Source organism: Gymnoscopelus microlampas, assembly GCF_963454915.1.
Source record: "Gymnoscopelus microlampas genome assembly, chromosome: 14".
Taxonomy (NCBI): Eukaryota; Metazoa; Chordata; class Actinopteri; order Myctophiformes; family Myctophidae; genus Gymnoscopelus; species Gymnoscopelus microlampas.
The window spans coordinates 45768363-45785542 of NC_139951.1; the positions used below are offsets into that span (position 1 = coordinate 45768363).

A 17180-nucleotide genomic window follows, 5' to 3' on the forward strand; every position below is an offset into this window, starting at 1 on the left:
GGAGCAGAGTTTTTCAGACCGGGCCATGGCCCCATTGGCCTCTATGACGATACGCCCTTGCCTTAGTGTCCAGTTTCATCCTCTTGGCAGCCTGTGGTGATTCTCTCTGGCAGGCAGCATCCAGGATGTTGTCAGCCATGTCTGAGGTGAGGTGAGGTGGAGTGGAGTGGGTCTGGTCTGCAGAGAGAACACACAACATTACTGTTACAGTTAGTACATGTGGTTACACAGTGAAATCCTCAGTGTTCATTTAACTCTGAGAATTGGAACCTTGATGGTATGAACATGATTCACCTGTCTTCATCTCTTTATTGCCTGTTGATCACAGTGATTTAATTCAACTAAGGCTGAGCGTTAGTGAAATGAGGTTGTAATAATGTGGTTAAGATGTGAACGAATGCAGGATTGGAGTTACTCTCTCACTAGCCTCGATCACCAGGCTTTTATTTTTTTTATTTTTGCTAAAAAAAATAAAAGCCTGGACCAACCAGTTGATGTTCCTGGAATAGGAAGTGTTTAATTTCCCCAACCAACCAGAGTGCAGTGGGCGTTGCTCCAAATGTTGTGACGTCAGGGCTCTCAATGCTACACATTGGGAAGGAGGAGGACGCGGGGCGGGGTGGGGGCTGATGGACAGATCGGTGAACCAATAGGATCCGGCGGAAATTCTCTCCGCAGATTTTGAACCCGCCCGTCTAGCCATGATATCAGACACGCTAGTGCAGTCTACTCTCTCACCACATTTAAAATGCAACGAAATAGCTTCTTGACCCAAAAGGGTCCTCTTTTGTTGTCGTCTGATATACTGACGTTTTATTTAATCAGGGGAGGTTTGTTGAGCATATCAAGTACTTTTTTGTAATATCCTGGCTTCTACATACTGTTCAGTTAACAGACATTTTGTACATGGGAGCTTCACAGTACAGCCTGCCTTCTACGGCTGGCCACTAGAGCAGGTTGAGAATTATTTGTCTGGGTTACTTCTTTGACAAACAAGGACATGTTTCTCAGTGAGTTCAAGTGAGTTCATCAGAATCAGAATCTTCCGATTCTGATGCATTGTGGCTTTAAATGGATACCTCACCCAAAGAGACACTTTGTTTCTATCAATTTAGAGACTCTTCTCCCTCCTGGCTTCTAAGATGTGGAATAAATGCTACTTATACTATACAGAGATATGCTGGTTATTTGTTCACATCATTTTATTCAGAGATTAGTTTTTGTGCTATTTAGACAGATCCTAGGAGGATTGACGTTTACCTGCCATCCTAGTTTCTTTGAAGCACTACCTTGTTTTCTTTGCTCTATTTATGTGACCATTTAGCCGGCTATTTGTTTGACTATAGGGGTCATTTACTCTGATCTTACTCTGGGAAGTTACTCTGGATCAGAGTGTCTGATGAGAGCCTCTCATCACTGCTTGACCATAATAATGGTCAAGTAAGCAGTGTGTTCTGTGTTGCTAAAGAGACTTCACTCCACACACCGACAGTGTGAGACATGATGAAATACCCCAGCATACATACCAGTATTAAAAAGGTAGGGTAAGTGATTTTCTTTGGCTAAAACAAATGTTAAATATGTCTATATTCTCATTGCTATAGCGTGTTTGTTCATAAAATGCATTTTCAGGTCGGGATACCAATTTTATCCTATCAGGATGGAGAACTCAGTCAGGATACAGATAACAAGTGAAATTGGAAGTGATGACACAAATAAATGAGCAGACAATATTGGAACGGGAATTAGCTCTGGTTCAGAGCGTTAGTGAGTTCCCTCTAACGCTCTGGAAGACCCCTCGCTCTGCGCATGTACAAGGAATTCCACTGTCCTGCCAGCGTTCAACTATAGTGAAAATAAACAAAACCATTTCGCTAATCACCGAAGCAAAGGCTGTTTTGTGTTGTTGAAAGTCTATTCTCGGAATGCGCAAGCCTCTCAGCACCCCACCTACTCTGTAAAATACACTTTTTGGGCAGAAAATAAAATATGTCAGCGAGACGGACATTATTTGTATTTACTCCACAGTGCCTCTACCGATCTGGGGGATTTGAACTTACCATTAACCAAAATGTAGAGGGCACTGTGGAGTAAATACGAATAATTTCAGTTTCGCTGACATATTTTATTTTCTGCCCAAAAAGTGTATTTTACAGAGTAGGTGGGGTGCTGAGAGGCTTGCGCATTCCGAGAATAGACTTTCAACAACACAAAACAGCCTTTGCTTCGGTGATTAGCGAAATGGTTTTGTTTATTTTCACTATAGTTGAACGCTGGCAGGACAGTGGAATTCCTTGTACATGCGCAGAGCGAGGGGTCTTCCAGAGCGTTAGAGGGAACTCACTAACGCTCTGAACCAGAGCTAGAACGGGAATGTACTGTATGCTACAGCTGTCTTTGTAAACTTCCTTTCAATGCATCAACCTCATCGAACCAAATACCTGACATGTGCAAACACACTTGGCAATAAGCATTATTCTGATTGTGTTTCTGGACTATTTAGCCTGTATTAGTAGTACAGTAGTAGTATTATCTAACCATAAGCAGCATCAGCACTAACCAGGTGATCAAATAATGAATGAGGATGGATTCAAGCAGACGTTGATTATGGGGTGATGGGGTCTACTCAAATATCAAACTCTCTACATGTGTCTTTATTAGCCTTAGAGCAAGACTATCATAAGTATTTTATCGAGTCTGACTTTTACCTTCATATCTATTAGAGGCTTAGCTACACCCCCTCAGTTTAACCTGGAATGTCACCAGTAAAGCCTGTATTTCTCTGAACATGTACAAATGCAAAATATAAGGTGCTTTCCCACTTGCCCCAAATGTTAACTAGGTGTCGGGAGTGTTTGTGTAATGTATTAGTCCATATGTTTCAATAAAGAAGTGTTTTAATCCAGTCTGTGGCCGATTCTGTCGGAAGTTCCCAATGGGCGGTGGTGACGGGGCGCATCCGGTGAAGGTCGGAATTACACTCAATGTAAACAGGAAGTAAACGAGGGGGAAGAAATGGCGTTCGGCCACAGACGGGATTAAAACACTTCTTTATAGAAAAACATAGATTAATACATTAAACAAAGACTCCGGACACCTAGGTAACATTTGGGGCAAGCGGGAAAGCACATGTTCAGAGAAATACGGGCTTTACTGGTGAAATTCCAGGGCAAACTAGGGGGGAGGGTGGTCGCTAAAACTCTCAAAACCGATAAAATGAATCTACAATAGTCTTGATCTAAGGCTATGTCTTTATCCCACCATTACTTCCACATCACCATCACTGCCTCCTGGTTAAACAACTCACTGGTTGTTCCTTTACTCACATGTATTTAACATCTCTATTAAACACCATTCTAACATCAGCCTCAATGCAACGTCCAACTGTAAACAAGCTCTCACAACACGCAAACCGATACAAACATAACGTAAACATGTATATGTGTACAACTAGCCCTGGTCCAGAGCGTTAACGATCTGGACCAGGGCTAGTTGTACAAATATACATAAACACAAAGAAAAACACACCTTAAATAAACATACCTCGTTGTTTTAGACGTTTTAAACTTTAACAACAAACACACTTTCCTCCTGCAGCTCCTCTTCAAAGGGACGAGGTGTTACACCTAACTGTGTCCTCCTGACAACAACACATTACAGAAGGTCAGTTCCGGACACAACAACGCCTGTGTAAAGTTTTTGTGACCTGCAGGGGGAGCTATAACACCAACATTCCAAGAAAGCAGGGCTGAGGAAAGCTTTTGTTAAACAGCTTTATAAATGAATACAAATGAATAAATACTGAACCCTCCTCATTGATAAAGCTGCAGGACAGTTGTAAGCAATGAGTTGTCCCATAACTATCTCCAGTGGTGAATGACTTATAGCATTGAAGTGGAAATGTGCAAACATTCGTCGGAAATAGCAGATCTACAAGCTCTTGTGAAGCATAAGGTTAATATGTAAAATTATATTTCAAACTCAAACCATGAAGCCTAAATATATCTGTTTATTACAATACATTCAAATACTGATTCAACTATTGTCTTGTTAGAATAAACAAAATAAAAGGGCCATATATATTCATCCAAAGACAGACAGATTTCAGTGTCACTCTTAATCTACTTGAGAACCTGTTTGTCCACCATGACCTCTGTTTTTATGAACTATGACCTGAGTCTTTATGAACTATGACCTCTGTCTTTATGAACTGAGTTTCTCTGCATTTATTCATATTGAGCCTATACTTTACCTTCATACCAAACTATGAATGTGTGTCATGGAATGCTGAATTGGATTATGTTGGCATTTTCCTTTGTGTAGAAATAAATGCTAATTAATTGACACAAGATAAGATAAGAAAGATAAGATAAACCATTATTGCAGATGTTATATGGTGAGTAAATAAAGTCAAGTACCTTTATGAATGTGTGTGCAATGAGTTCTTTCCACCACTAGACAACGTACAGTAGGTCTACTAAAAGACAACAGGTTCTGACCCCCATCATACTACAAACTATGGTATTAGAACCACGGATGGTTTAGTAAATACCATCAAATAAAATTTAATATTTTCTACATGTTCATGTCCCTCCCCTCCCTTCTCAATAGCGTGGGTTCAGAGTTAAATTAGCACTATTTACCGTGATTTGCTACCAGTCCTGTAATAGACACACTGGAACTGATTTAGGGGTGTGTTCTGCTCATCTTGAACGTATACATTAAAATAGTTTTCTATCTCCCTGTGTTCCATTGTTGTCAGATGTGAAGTCACTCTCTCCACGTTTTAAAATGCAAAGAAACATGACTTGTTCGGGTCTTATGCAGTCAATAGTCATCTGATATACTGAAGCTTTATTCGAGCGTATCAAGTATTTTTCAGTAATATCCTGGCTACTACACACTGTTCAGTTGACAGACATGTAAGCTGTTCAGTTGACAGACATGTAAGATGTTCAGTTGACAGACATTTAAGATGTTCAGTTGACAGACATTTAAGATGTTCAGTTGACAGACATTTCAACTGGGAGTTACAATGTGTCGGTCACCCAAAAATAGTTTGGGGGTTTTATGTGGAAAAGTTTATTCACATTTGTGTTTGTCTTTGTTGTTGACATGAATACAAAATTAAGTATAAATACAAAGGTTTAACAAACTCTTTGTATACTAGTCCTGTATGTCACTGAATGGATATATGAACAGAAACAAAAGGAGGATGGAAGAGTAGATCTAATCTGGACTATTTATTGTTCCCAGTGGTCGAAGGCATCTCAAGTACTTTACTTCAATGCAATTTTGAGGTATTTTTAATCAACTTGAATATTTCAAAATTGTCCTCAATAATACATCATTCACAGAGGTAAACATTGTAGCCTACTTTTTATTCCACTCAAATTAAATGTGTACTTTAGCTACTAAATTAATTATTTGCATAAATAGTTATGCCTGGTCGACATTCCGCCTGTAACATTAGATCGACTGATGTAAACAGAAAACATTGAACGTTCTTTTTATTTATAAACCTTTTCTGCAGTTACATCACTGCGTCCTACCCCCCCCAAAAAAGATCTCAACTTCAGTGGCACCCGGGTGGCACATGGGTAAAGTCTACCACTGTGAAGTCTAGGGGGTTCGAATCCACCACGGGGCATCTGGCTTGGACGCACATCTATATGAACACACTGTCCGTGTTCGGGAGGGAGGGGGACGGCACCTGTCAGAGGGAGTTGAAAAGGAAGAGTAGAACGGTGGCACTACGTCCTCCCGGTGGGGGCTCCTCACTGGCAGGTGAGTCAGTACGGTACAACAGCAGTGGCAATACAGAAATGTGTGGGGAGGGTTCATTGGCAAAACGACAAAACTGGAAGAAAAAATGTGAAAATAACTGGCAACTCTAAAAAATATATATATAAAAATAATCTTTTTATTTTTTACAAAATATAAAAATGACATCCAAATCAAGTAAACATGCCCATCGCAAAAAAAATGTATTCAGTCTCTAGCAGGTTTCTGTAAAAAATTTACAGTATATTGCCCCGGGGATGGTCATTATTTGTGTGTGCGTGTGCGTGTGCGTGTGTGGCCCTATAGAAGTTATAACTGGGCCAATAAAAGGTATAACTGGGCCTATAGAATGTATAATAGAAAGAGGTGGGTTGGTGAAAGGATGCCACTGTCCCTGGATGCTGGGGTTGTCTGTGTGGAAAGGCTTGTGGATACGGATGATGTCCAGGCCAGAGTGATTGGTCAACTTGGCGACAAGCTCCTGAATCTGCTGGGAGGTTTTGTTGTCGATGGGTTCCTCCTTCACGTTGCCATTCACTGCAGGGACGTCAAGAAAGCCATACACAGATGATGCATTAGGACCCCAGGGTTAAAGTCACTTTATCAACAGGGGGGGGCCAGATTTAAGCTGACAGAAAATGTCAACAATGCACCGTGCTAAATCTCTAGGCCTCATGAAAGATGGTATTATAGCGCCCCCTACAAAAATGTACTAACAACAATATGGCCAAGCAGCATCAATCTAATAAGCAATTTAGTTAAGACAAAATAAATTGTGTCAGTTCCAAAAATCAATTGTCATAGATATACATCAACTAAAAAACTGCAACAGTTAATCAGTTATGAAAAATAATCAATTTTAATAAGTCATTTAAAAAGCCATAAAAAAATGACTTATTAGATGATTTTCCTTCATCACATGCACCCTCATTTGAGTCAACAAAGTCATATTATACTTAGCTGTGTGCCTGTGCACCGGAAAGCTCATATTGAGCATTTTCCGTGTGCTAAGTATAATTCGGCCTAGAGGAGCACTTCACCTACTTTTAACCATATCTTCATATAATTGGTCCTCACTCATGTCATGGTCAATATAAGATGGTGCCATTTTCGTCTACTCACTAGTGAATGTTAAAAGTAAACAAAAAATCTACATAATCAACAAAAAAACTATATTTAGAAAGCCTGAAGGGCAACAACAAAACAAAACTACAGCTACATGTCCAAAAAGGATGAGACACTGTGGTGGGCTATGTATAGTTCGGAAACCTATCTACCAATGACATCATCAATGGGGAAACTACTGCCTTTCTCTTCCTGGATCATCAATATCATCATTGCATCAATAAATAAAAATAGGGGAAAAAATTAAAAGCCCCCCCCCCCCCCCCCCCCGTCTTGTGAATGACCAAAAATGGCTACTGATGATGTCACAGGTAGGCTGAACAGGAACAGACTGACAGGTTGAACTTACCTTCCAACAAGACGGTGGTTCTGGGGGTGACGTCTGCATCCATGGAGGGACTGGAAGGGAAGCCCCTCAGCTCTGATAGGCTGGCCAGGAGCAGCAGTAGCAGCATGGGACGCTGTGTCCATCTCTCTCTCCTGTCCATCTCTTTCATCTGAGTGAGCTGGGTCTGAGCAGAGCTTCTGAACTCCACTCAATGGGAGGCTGACACTACCATCACAACACAGTGTGTCTCTTCTCTGTGACGTCCCAGCAGGAAGCTTCTTAATCATCATCTTCATTGTTTACATTATATCAATCTAATCTAATCATAATATATCCATCTATATTCTGTCACCTTTAGGGTTGGGACCCTTTAGGATTTGAACAATTCTGGTTTGTTAACAATTCCCTCTTAACGGTCTGATACCTTAACGGTTCCCTTTAACAATTCCTATATTTATCAAACATTTGAATGAAAGCCAAAATTATATAGATTTTTTAAAAACACAAATTTAGTCAGGTTCTAAATGGGACCTTAAAGGTCTGTAACTCAAAGAGTTATGGTGGTCCTTGAAATTAAAACGTTTGAGAACCACTGGTATTGTAATTGTATAGCAGATATGAAGCTTCTGACAGAGTGACAAACCCGTTCCAAATGTGATGGAACCAGTTCCAGTTCCTCAATGTTGGATCCGGTTCCGGACCCCAACCCTAGTCACCTTCAGAATAATCATCTTCATAATATATAGGGATGGAGCTCGAAAACCGGGTCCATTATATACCCGGGCATGAATTTATCGAGACCCGGTTTTCGATAAGCTTTAGGCTTGTCGAGCCTGTTATCGAGTGTAGCGGCCCATGACGTAATGTCTAAACTATCAAAACAAGAGGCGATCAAGAAATAAATCTAATCACCCACGCTGGCACAAACATGTTGGTCTAAAAGTGTATTGATAGCTGCAAGTTGTGCCAAACAGCGCTGTCCGTCCCTCAGTCTATCGTTGCCGAAAATGGCAGATCTACAAGCTCACAACGTGGTGCGAACAGACGCAGTGTGAGCTTGGAGATCGGCCATGTTTGGTGCGTGACACCGTCGTACGATGAAGTATACATTGCGCTTTTAAAGTGACAGTACACACATTAACCGTTTCTTCAATATTATTTTCCAAAAGTAAAAAGGTCACTTGCCTTCTGTCTGTTAGAAAAGTACTGTATTTGAATGCCCTAGTAAAATGTAGTGCACGTGATATATTTTGGTTAAAACAAAGAAAAAAGAATAGAAAAAATAACAATGTATTTTTTGTTTATAAAAAGTTGAAGAGACATGGAGATTTTATAGTAATTATTACAGTACTATTCATAATATAAAGCCATTTAACACTTATTGCACATTATATGAATGGTTGTTTTAATGATAGGCAAAAATATTTTTTACTTTTGTCATCTTCATTTAATTTTAGATAGTGGTCAGCCACAAACTCACTATCACCAACTGGCCAATAAAAAAAGATACCGGTTCTGTTCAGAATTTTTCGCCTCACGTTTTTTTTTTCTTAATAATAGAAAAAGATCGATAGTGGGCTCGATAAAAGCTCGGTTCGATAAGCAGGTTCGATAAGGTGCTCATTATCAATAAAAATTAACGAGCTCCATCCCTAATAATATATGGGATGACCGTGATCCCTCCTCAGCTTGAGAGAGAGACACATTTGACACTCAAGCGGGCATCAGAGATCTGCCCCACAGTTTCCCACGTGTCCGTCTCTTCACAGTAGCACTCGATGTTACGGGCAGAACTACATGAAGAGACACAAACAAACAGCCGTGAGAGAAATGTCTGGTGTGAACAAGAAGACACATTTTCTCAGACATTCATGGAGCAGCTGTGTCATACCTATCAATATCGGAGTTATCCGAGTCCCGCCCTCCTAGTACGTACATCTTTCCATCCACCGCAGCCATGCTAGGCGAGGAGCGTTCCACTTGCATGGGGGCACACATGGTCCACTGATTGGTCTTGGGGTTGTAGCACTCCATCCTATTTTCCATTGTTGTTTTATTAAAATGCAGACCACCTATAGACAAACCAGAATTAACAGGATAGTGACTGTTAGTGTGTTTTATAATGTTTCCAGTGGTGGAAAGTAACTGAATACATTTACTCAAGTACTGTACTTTTAAATTACTTGAACGTTTCCTTTTTCTTTTTAAATATTTCTACACCACTACAAGTCAGAGGCAAATACTTTATTATTATTACTCTCCGCCAGGAGAGTATTGTTTTCACCGCGTTTTCACTTTCTAAACATGACACACCGATTGGTCAAGCCTCACGTGACACGTGAAATACTGTGATCTGATTGGCTAGTGACGCATAGTGGCCTATATATACATGGCATCACTTTGACAGTGTCTCTGCCACTGTCAAAGTGAGGTAAGACAGGAACCAGGTAAGACACGAAATGGCTGCATGGCTGATACATAATTGGCAGTGGGAGTCGGCTGAGCCGTCACGGATGCACCATCACATCCTAGACCCTGGGGATGGAGTCCAAGGAGAACACCTACGGTTCAGCAGTGTCCAGTGGACACTGCTGAACCGCCTCCGTACTGGGGTTGGCCGGTTCAAGTCGCCCATGAAGAAGTGGGGCCTGACAGACAGCGCAGTATGCGAGTGTGGCGAGCCTGAGCAGACTGCCGACCACATCATCACCACCTGTCCTCTGTAAGGACACTTATACAGACACCTGTCCTCTATAAGGACACCTGTCCTCTATAAGGACACTTATACAGACAGGACGGATAGGACACTTATACAGACAGGACGGATAGGACACTTACACAGACAGGACGGATAGGACACTTACATAGACAGGAGGGATATGACACTTACACAGACAGGACGGATAGGACACTTACACAGACAGGAGGGATAGGACACTTACACAGACAGGACGGATATGACACTTACACAGACAGGACGGATAGGACACTTACATAGACAGGAGGGATATGACACTTACACAGACAGGACGGATAGGACACTTACACAGACAGGAGGGATATGACACTTACACAGACAGGACGGATAGGACACTTACACAGACAGGAGGGATAGGACACTTACACAGACAGGAGGGATATGACACTTACACAGACAGGACGGATAGGACACTTATACAGACAGGACGGATAGGACACTTACACAGACAGGAGGGATAGGACACTTACATAGACAGGACGGATAGGACACTTATACAGACAAGACGGATAGGACACTTATACAGACGGATAGGACACTTATACAGACAGGACGGATCGGACACTTATACAGACAGGATGGATAGGACAGTTAGAACATAAGAATTAGAACATTCCCAACATTCCCAACACAAGTCTGGTAAGAGTGAGGTAAGACAATGGCGGATACTGTAACAATTGGATAGGACACTTACACGGACAGGACGGATAGGACACTTACACAGACAGGACGGATAGGACACTTACATAGACAGACGGATGGACACTTACATAGACAGACGGATGACGGATAGGACACTTATACAGACAGGAGGGATAGGACACTTATACAGACAGGACGGATAGGACACTTATACAGATAGAACATTCCCAACATTCCCAACACAAGTCTTCTGGCGGAGAGTTGTGCTCCGAGGAGCACTTTTTCTAGTTTAATTTATTTTTGCAATTATTTGACAGTTTACTACTTACTTTTCTAATTTTGATTATTTATAATAAACATACATTAACTGATAAATGAGGATTATTATTATTACAGGTTAAGTTATACAGCTACTCCACCTGTACCAGATCTAACATTAAAGTGATGAATACATTAATGTATTACTTATTACAATAATACAACTGTGAAAAGGGTTTATTATATTATATTGCAAGCACATTTGAATTATATTATTGTACTTTCTCTGGAGTAAAAAAGTATTTATATATTCTGGTATTATTCTTACTCACGTAAAAAAAAAAAGACACCATGAGGAATAACAATCTCTGGCAGAGAGCGGATCTACCACCAGTGGGAGAGGAAGCCCATTACCAGAATCATGAGACAAGCCCTTAGATGGAACCCGCAAGGCAAAAGAAAGAGGGGAAGGCCAAAGAACACCTGGTGCAGGGACCTTGAGACTGACATCAAGCAGTGTGGACTGACATGGAAACAGCTGGAAAAGAAGGCCCAGGATAGAGGACTCTGGCGGACTGTGTAGTTAACGGCCTATGCTCCATGAAAACGAGCGATAGGCATAAGTAAGTAATGTAAAACAAAAAGTACTTCTTCCACCACTGACTAAGAAGAGGTAAGATACCTGTAACATAGATCTTTCCATTCAGCACACAAGCAGCTGATTTATTACGTGGAATCTGCATAGGAGGGACTTCTGTCCACACAGATGTTTTAGGGTTGTACTTGGCCACCTGGACACTCCGGTTTGGATTGCCGACCATTGGAGCACCACCTAGAGTCCAGGAGGACACACATGTCAAAACATTATTCACAGTCAACAGGAGAAGCATGAATACATAATAATACCAAATGATTTGTACATTTTCAGTGAACCATTATGCTTGACATACACTAACACTACATTAAAACACAACCTCATGAAAGCCAGCAGGCTGAGCCTGCAGGTGCATGCATCTGTTCCATACCAATAAAATACAGCTGTCCATCCAGTGCGACCACATCACAGCTGTAAGAATGGTAATGCGCATCCACACCGACAGAGTCCATGAGCTGCCAGGTGTCTGAGTTGGGGTCGTAGCGTTCTATTGAGTCTCGACTCTTCTTACTACAGCCCCCCACTGCAAACACATATCCATCCAGCATCACCAGGCCTATGTTACATGTGGGGTTGAGCAGAGAAAAAATACAAGTAAAACTGATGAAGTGATGACCATGGGCGCCGATCCTGTGGGTGCTCAGGAGCTCGAGCACCCACTGGGAATGCACCGGTCGAGCGGTTAAAATGCTATGTAACGTGCACACTGCACAGGATGCATGACACCCGGTCTTAGTCCACACGTAATGCTGAAGGGATCTGTCATTAATACTCTCTCTCTGCAATCTGAAAAAAAACCTCTGATTATTAATTCCTTGTTCCACTAGTTATTATCCGCCAACAATCAAAATGCACAACTTGAACTTAAGCTCCCATTGGCTAAATCATAAATCGGCACCCTTGACCGTGGCCATATGCACTATGCAGCATTTCATTGGGTAACCAAGACAAAAACACTTATTCCAAAACAAAGACAGGACAACAGCTCATTTTAATGAACTTCCATATACTTATATATATTAAATATAAAAGCACTGGAATGATATTCTGAAATGCATAAATTTGGCTTACAAATTTGGCTATTTGGAAACAGACCATCTACTAGCTGATGTGACACGTAGTGAGCTTGTAGATTTGCTATTATTTGAAAGAAAACAATAATACTGAAATATATATATATATATTTAAAGTTCTCTCCCCTCGTCCTCTCTCTTCTCGTCCTCCCTTTGGTTGTGTGGGTTTGTGTCCCATTGGTACAATCGTAATTAACCCTGTACGGATTCACGCTCTAGTAAGGCCTGCCACTAATTCTACAACCGGGGACTCGTTCCCCGGAGTTTCTTCTACCTCCCACGTCGCAGGTCCATGGACTATTACTATGGACCCCCAGCTGCGGCTCAAGACTGTGACTGCGGACCGGGCCTGGGCCTCTCCATGTTGTCTATGGACTGTTACTACGGACCCCCAGCTGCGGCTCAAGACTGTGACTGCGGACCGGACCGGGCCTCTCCATGGAGCACGACCCTGGACACGACCGTGGATTTCTACTACACTACACTATACCACTACACTATACTGTATATTATATTATCTTAAACATTTTTATATTATCCCATTATATACTGCATACACATTATTGCTGTACTATATTATACTATCATATGCTAGTATCTTACACTATCATATTTGCTACTATTGTTATTGTTACTACTTGCACTGTATCTCCTTCTGTCTCTCCTCTGTCTCTCCCTCTCTCTCTCTCTTCTTTCCCCGACACGGTCGAGGCAGAAGGCCGCCACCTTAGAGCCTACAGTAGGGTCTGCCTGACGTTTCTTCCTGTTGAATTAAGAGGGAGTTTTTCGTTGCCACTGTCGCAAAATTGCTTGCTCAGGGTGGGATGTCGGGTCTCTTCTCTACATGTAAAGTGTCTTGAGACAACTTGTTGTGATTTGACACTTTAATAAAATTGAATTGAATTGAATTGAAAGTTGACCTGCCCAAAATAGGGCCACCAGGGCTAACATGGTTAATTTGAAACACTTCTTGAATCTTACTCGATTTATCGCGTTTCTCATTCATGGGCGCCATCTTCAACCATGAGTTGTGGTGAACATCATAGCGCCAAAAATCTGTATTGTAATCATATTCATCATCAACCTTATAATAGACGTAGCCTCCGGCCACATACAGAGTGGAACCTATGGTGGAAGAAGAGCAGAATTTAAAAAAGTTAAAAGAAATAAGATTTGAATATGCATACACAACTTTACATTTCTTTACATATCGTCTATCTTATTGTGATGGTTTACTTACAAAGCCAAGGAATTCACCAAAACAGTGCCAGTGTGTTGTGAAATAAGCTGCCAGGTGGACTATATAATAAATGTTATTTGTATAGCACCTTCCATGACATGAAATGCAGCTCAAAGTGCTTTACAAAAAATTAACAAATAATTTAACAATAAAGCCAAAAAGAAAAACAAAAGAATAAAACATTAAAGAAAAAATACATAGCAAAAAAGGCAGTGAATCAGTCAAAACAGTGAGGACTTGAATAACAGAGATTTAAAAATTAACTGAAAGCAAGAGTGAAGAAATGGTGTAATGGGAGTTTATTCCAAGCAGTCGGTCCATAGAAGCAGAATGCTGCTTCGCCGTGTGAAGTAAAAACACGTGAAACACGTTAATGGCACTCAATGAGTTAAAACGTACTGTAATGGTAATCCTCACCTGATGTAACCACATTATAGCCTTTAAAGTCCAAGGGCAGTCGTCCAATAGTCTTCCACTGATTGGTCAGGGGATCAAACCTCTCAACTTTGTCACAGCCCTTTGAGGTTTTAGACTGTCCCAACGTCACAATCACTTCAACAAACAGAGGAGAAGGAGCAGGTGAGACAGAGTAGATTCAGGGGTTAAAACAAAAAAGAATCCCAAGACTGAAAATTATTTTCAGACCATGTCCCAATATGTGATTTTTGATTTTTAAACATGGCACATGGAATCCTCAAGACTGAAATCAGTCCCCAGGACTGAGAACTTTAATCCCTGTAGATTGAACAGTTGAAGAGAAACCAAATGTATTTGGTTGAGCTTTCAGTGTGTCAGCGCCCACCCTCTGGAACTCTCTCCCCAGAGAGGCAGCAAAACATTAGGAGTCACTGAATGATTCCAGGAGAAAATTGGTAAGCATTGTGACATGTATAAAAGCGCAAAAAACTAAATTAAAGCTTGAACTGTAAACTTAAAATAATGAAATCATGATGCAACTAGGTCTCCGCCAGGTCAGGTAGGTTATTGGGTCCTCCTGGTGGCGCTATAATAGGCCAATTCCTCTGCCTTTCACGGCAATCGGACGCTGCGTTCATGGTTTGAGGCATTTAAAAAATATATATAGTTTTGCTAAAATCGGCCTGTTGGTGGCTCTATAACAGGCCAATGTGAAAAGGGTGGCATTTCTTCCTCGGCCTAGTGGGAATGTGCGTGCAAAATTACACGGAAATTGCATGCTGCGTTCATGATTCGAGGCATTTTGTTCACAACGGACCAATCCTGCAAACTTTGGAAGCCAATGTTAGCCAATCAGGAAGGAATATGAAAGATCAAAATCCGTCTTGATCCCGTGACTATAGAGATACTGTGTACCGATTCGCGTGATGTTTGGACTGAATCTGTCTGAGTAATATAATAAAAACAAAAATGGGCCTCCAGGTGGCGCTACATCAGGCCGATCTGAAGAATTCGGGGCAGATATTCTGCTCTGGCATCCAGGGAGTTTTGCTGCCATCAGGCCAACGGTGTCGGACATTAGCTACTCACAGACAGACGGACGGACAGGGTGCAAAACAGTCATATTTTTTATTAGCAGATAAGCTTCATCAGCATCATCAGGTGCAACATGCATGCATGTGTTCAGCAGGGTACCTGTGGTCCTTCGTGGGCGTGCTGTGTTACAGTAGGGACGCTCCTTGGCCTCAGAGATGAACCTCTGGCTCTGAGGCTCAACCACAGTGAGGAGGTAGGAGGGGCTGATGAGAGGCAGACGGATGTGCTGTAGCACCTTAAAGAATGCACAGAACACCAAGTATTTACTAGTCCAACTGGAACAACATTATATAATAACTATGCATATTACCAGCCAGTACCACATATACAGTAGATGCCAAATATGTATTAGAAAGTGACTGTAGAAAATAACTTGCATTTAGAAGACCCCTGACATATTGATAGGTAGAGACCTCTGATCGTCTGGTAAGGTGAGAATAAGAAATTACTGACCTTTTCAAAGCTCTGCTTGCGGGTAGGACACTTGTCTAACCACAGCATGGCAGCCTCAAACACCATGTCCTCCTTGGGCACATTGAGATGGTCACTGGAGAGAACCTCTGTCAGTCTTTCTACAGAGAGAGACAGGAACTCTTCCTATTGGTAGAAAACAAAATACAGTAGATTAGCTGACAGATGGAGAAGACTGTTCTCATACTTCACACTGAAGTAACATTTTCTCCTCTGAAGTGCTCTCACACACTCTCTCACACACACACACACACACACACACACACACACACACACACACACACACACACACACACACACACACACACACACACACACACACACACACACACACACACACACACACACACACACACACACACACACACACACACACACACACACACAAGCGGTTCTCAAAGTGGTGGGAGGTTGAGTAATATTAATAAGAAAAAGTTAGAGCAGATGAGAGCCAACAACAGACAAAATCAACTCGGGAAATGTATTATTCCTCAATCACTGACCTTCTGGTAGATGTCACTGAAGTGTTCCAGTATGTAATCCATGCTGTGTTTCTTCATCATTTCACAGGAGTGGTCATCAGCACAGCAGTAAGTCTCTACACAGTTATTTATGTCCATGTGACGCATCATGTATTTACAGCAGGCCTCACGAACAGCAGTGACATCAAACAAGTCTGATGCTGCTAGCAGGGCCTAGAGCAAATGAACAAAATGTCTTTATTAAGCACTGACGTCATGTCGGAAAAAACATGGAGACAATGAATGAGGTTTAATATGATAATACATTACCTTCACATTATCAGTAGAGATGGAGATCTTAGAAGTGTAGCCATAGTTCACCAGCAAACCAATCATCTGAGGCTCCACTCCTCTGATGGTCACCCTTTCCTGTGTGGACTCCTTCATACCAGATGTAAACATGGCCTGTGCAGGTTGAAAAGCTGAATGGTTGGCTTGGGTGTGTTTATGGCTTAGGCCTTTATTATTTACATTGTGTCAACGGTTAATTGAATTAATTGGATACAGCATGGAAATAGCATGATGATCGGTTCCCCTTAAAGGTTCTATGACATTCATTTTCACTTTTTAATTTTTTTATGGGGGTTTTATGACCTCAATTACACCCCAAAAAAATGAACTTTGAACATTCAGTGGATTTTCTGTGGTCTGGGGTTTTCTGAATAATTAGGCTGAAAATTTGCCCGCAGGCAAAGATTTATTTTTTCATTGCAGTTGAAAAGACTTTAGAAATATGAGAGAAAAACACCTGCCATGGATCAATGGAGTGGATTTTTTTGTTCAAACTTTCTATACACGTTTGAAGGACCATGA

General features: G+C 41.4%; 1 protein-coding gene across 1 annotated transcript; it reads right to left on the reverse strand.

The window, feature by feature from the left end:
• Positions 1-8898: 8898 nt before the first annotated feature.
• On the reverse strand, positions 8899-13689 carry LOC311060324 (kelch repeat and BTB domain-containing protein 12-like). The gene is made up of 5 exons (XM_084078467.1): positions 13605-13689; positions 11921-12106; positions 11578-11727; positions 9129-9309; positions 8899-9030 (listed from the first exon to the last, which is right to left on the reverse strand). Exons 1-5 carry the CDS (start codon positions 13636-13638, stop codon positions 8922-8924), a joined length of 660 nt encoding a protein of 219 aa, XP_083934593.1. The 5' UTR covers positions 13639-13689; the 3' UTR covers positions 8899-8921.
• Positions 13690-17180: the final 3491 nt, after the last annotated feature.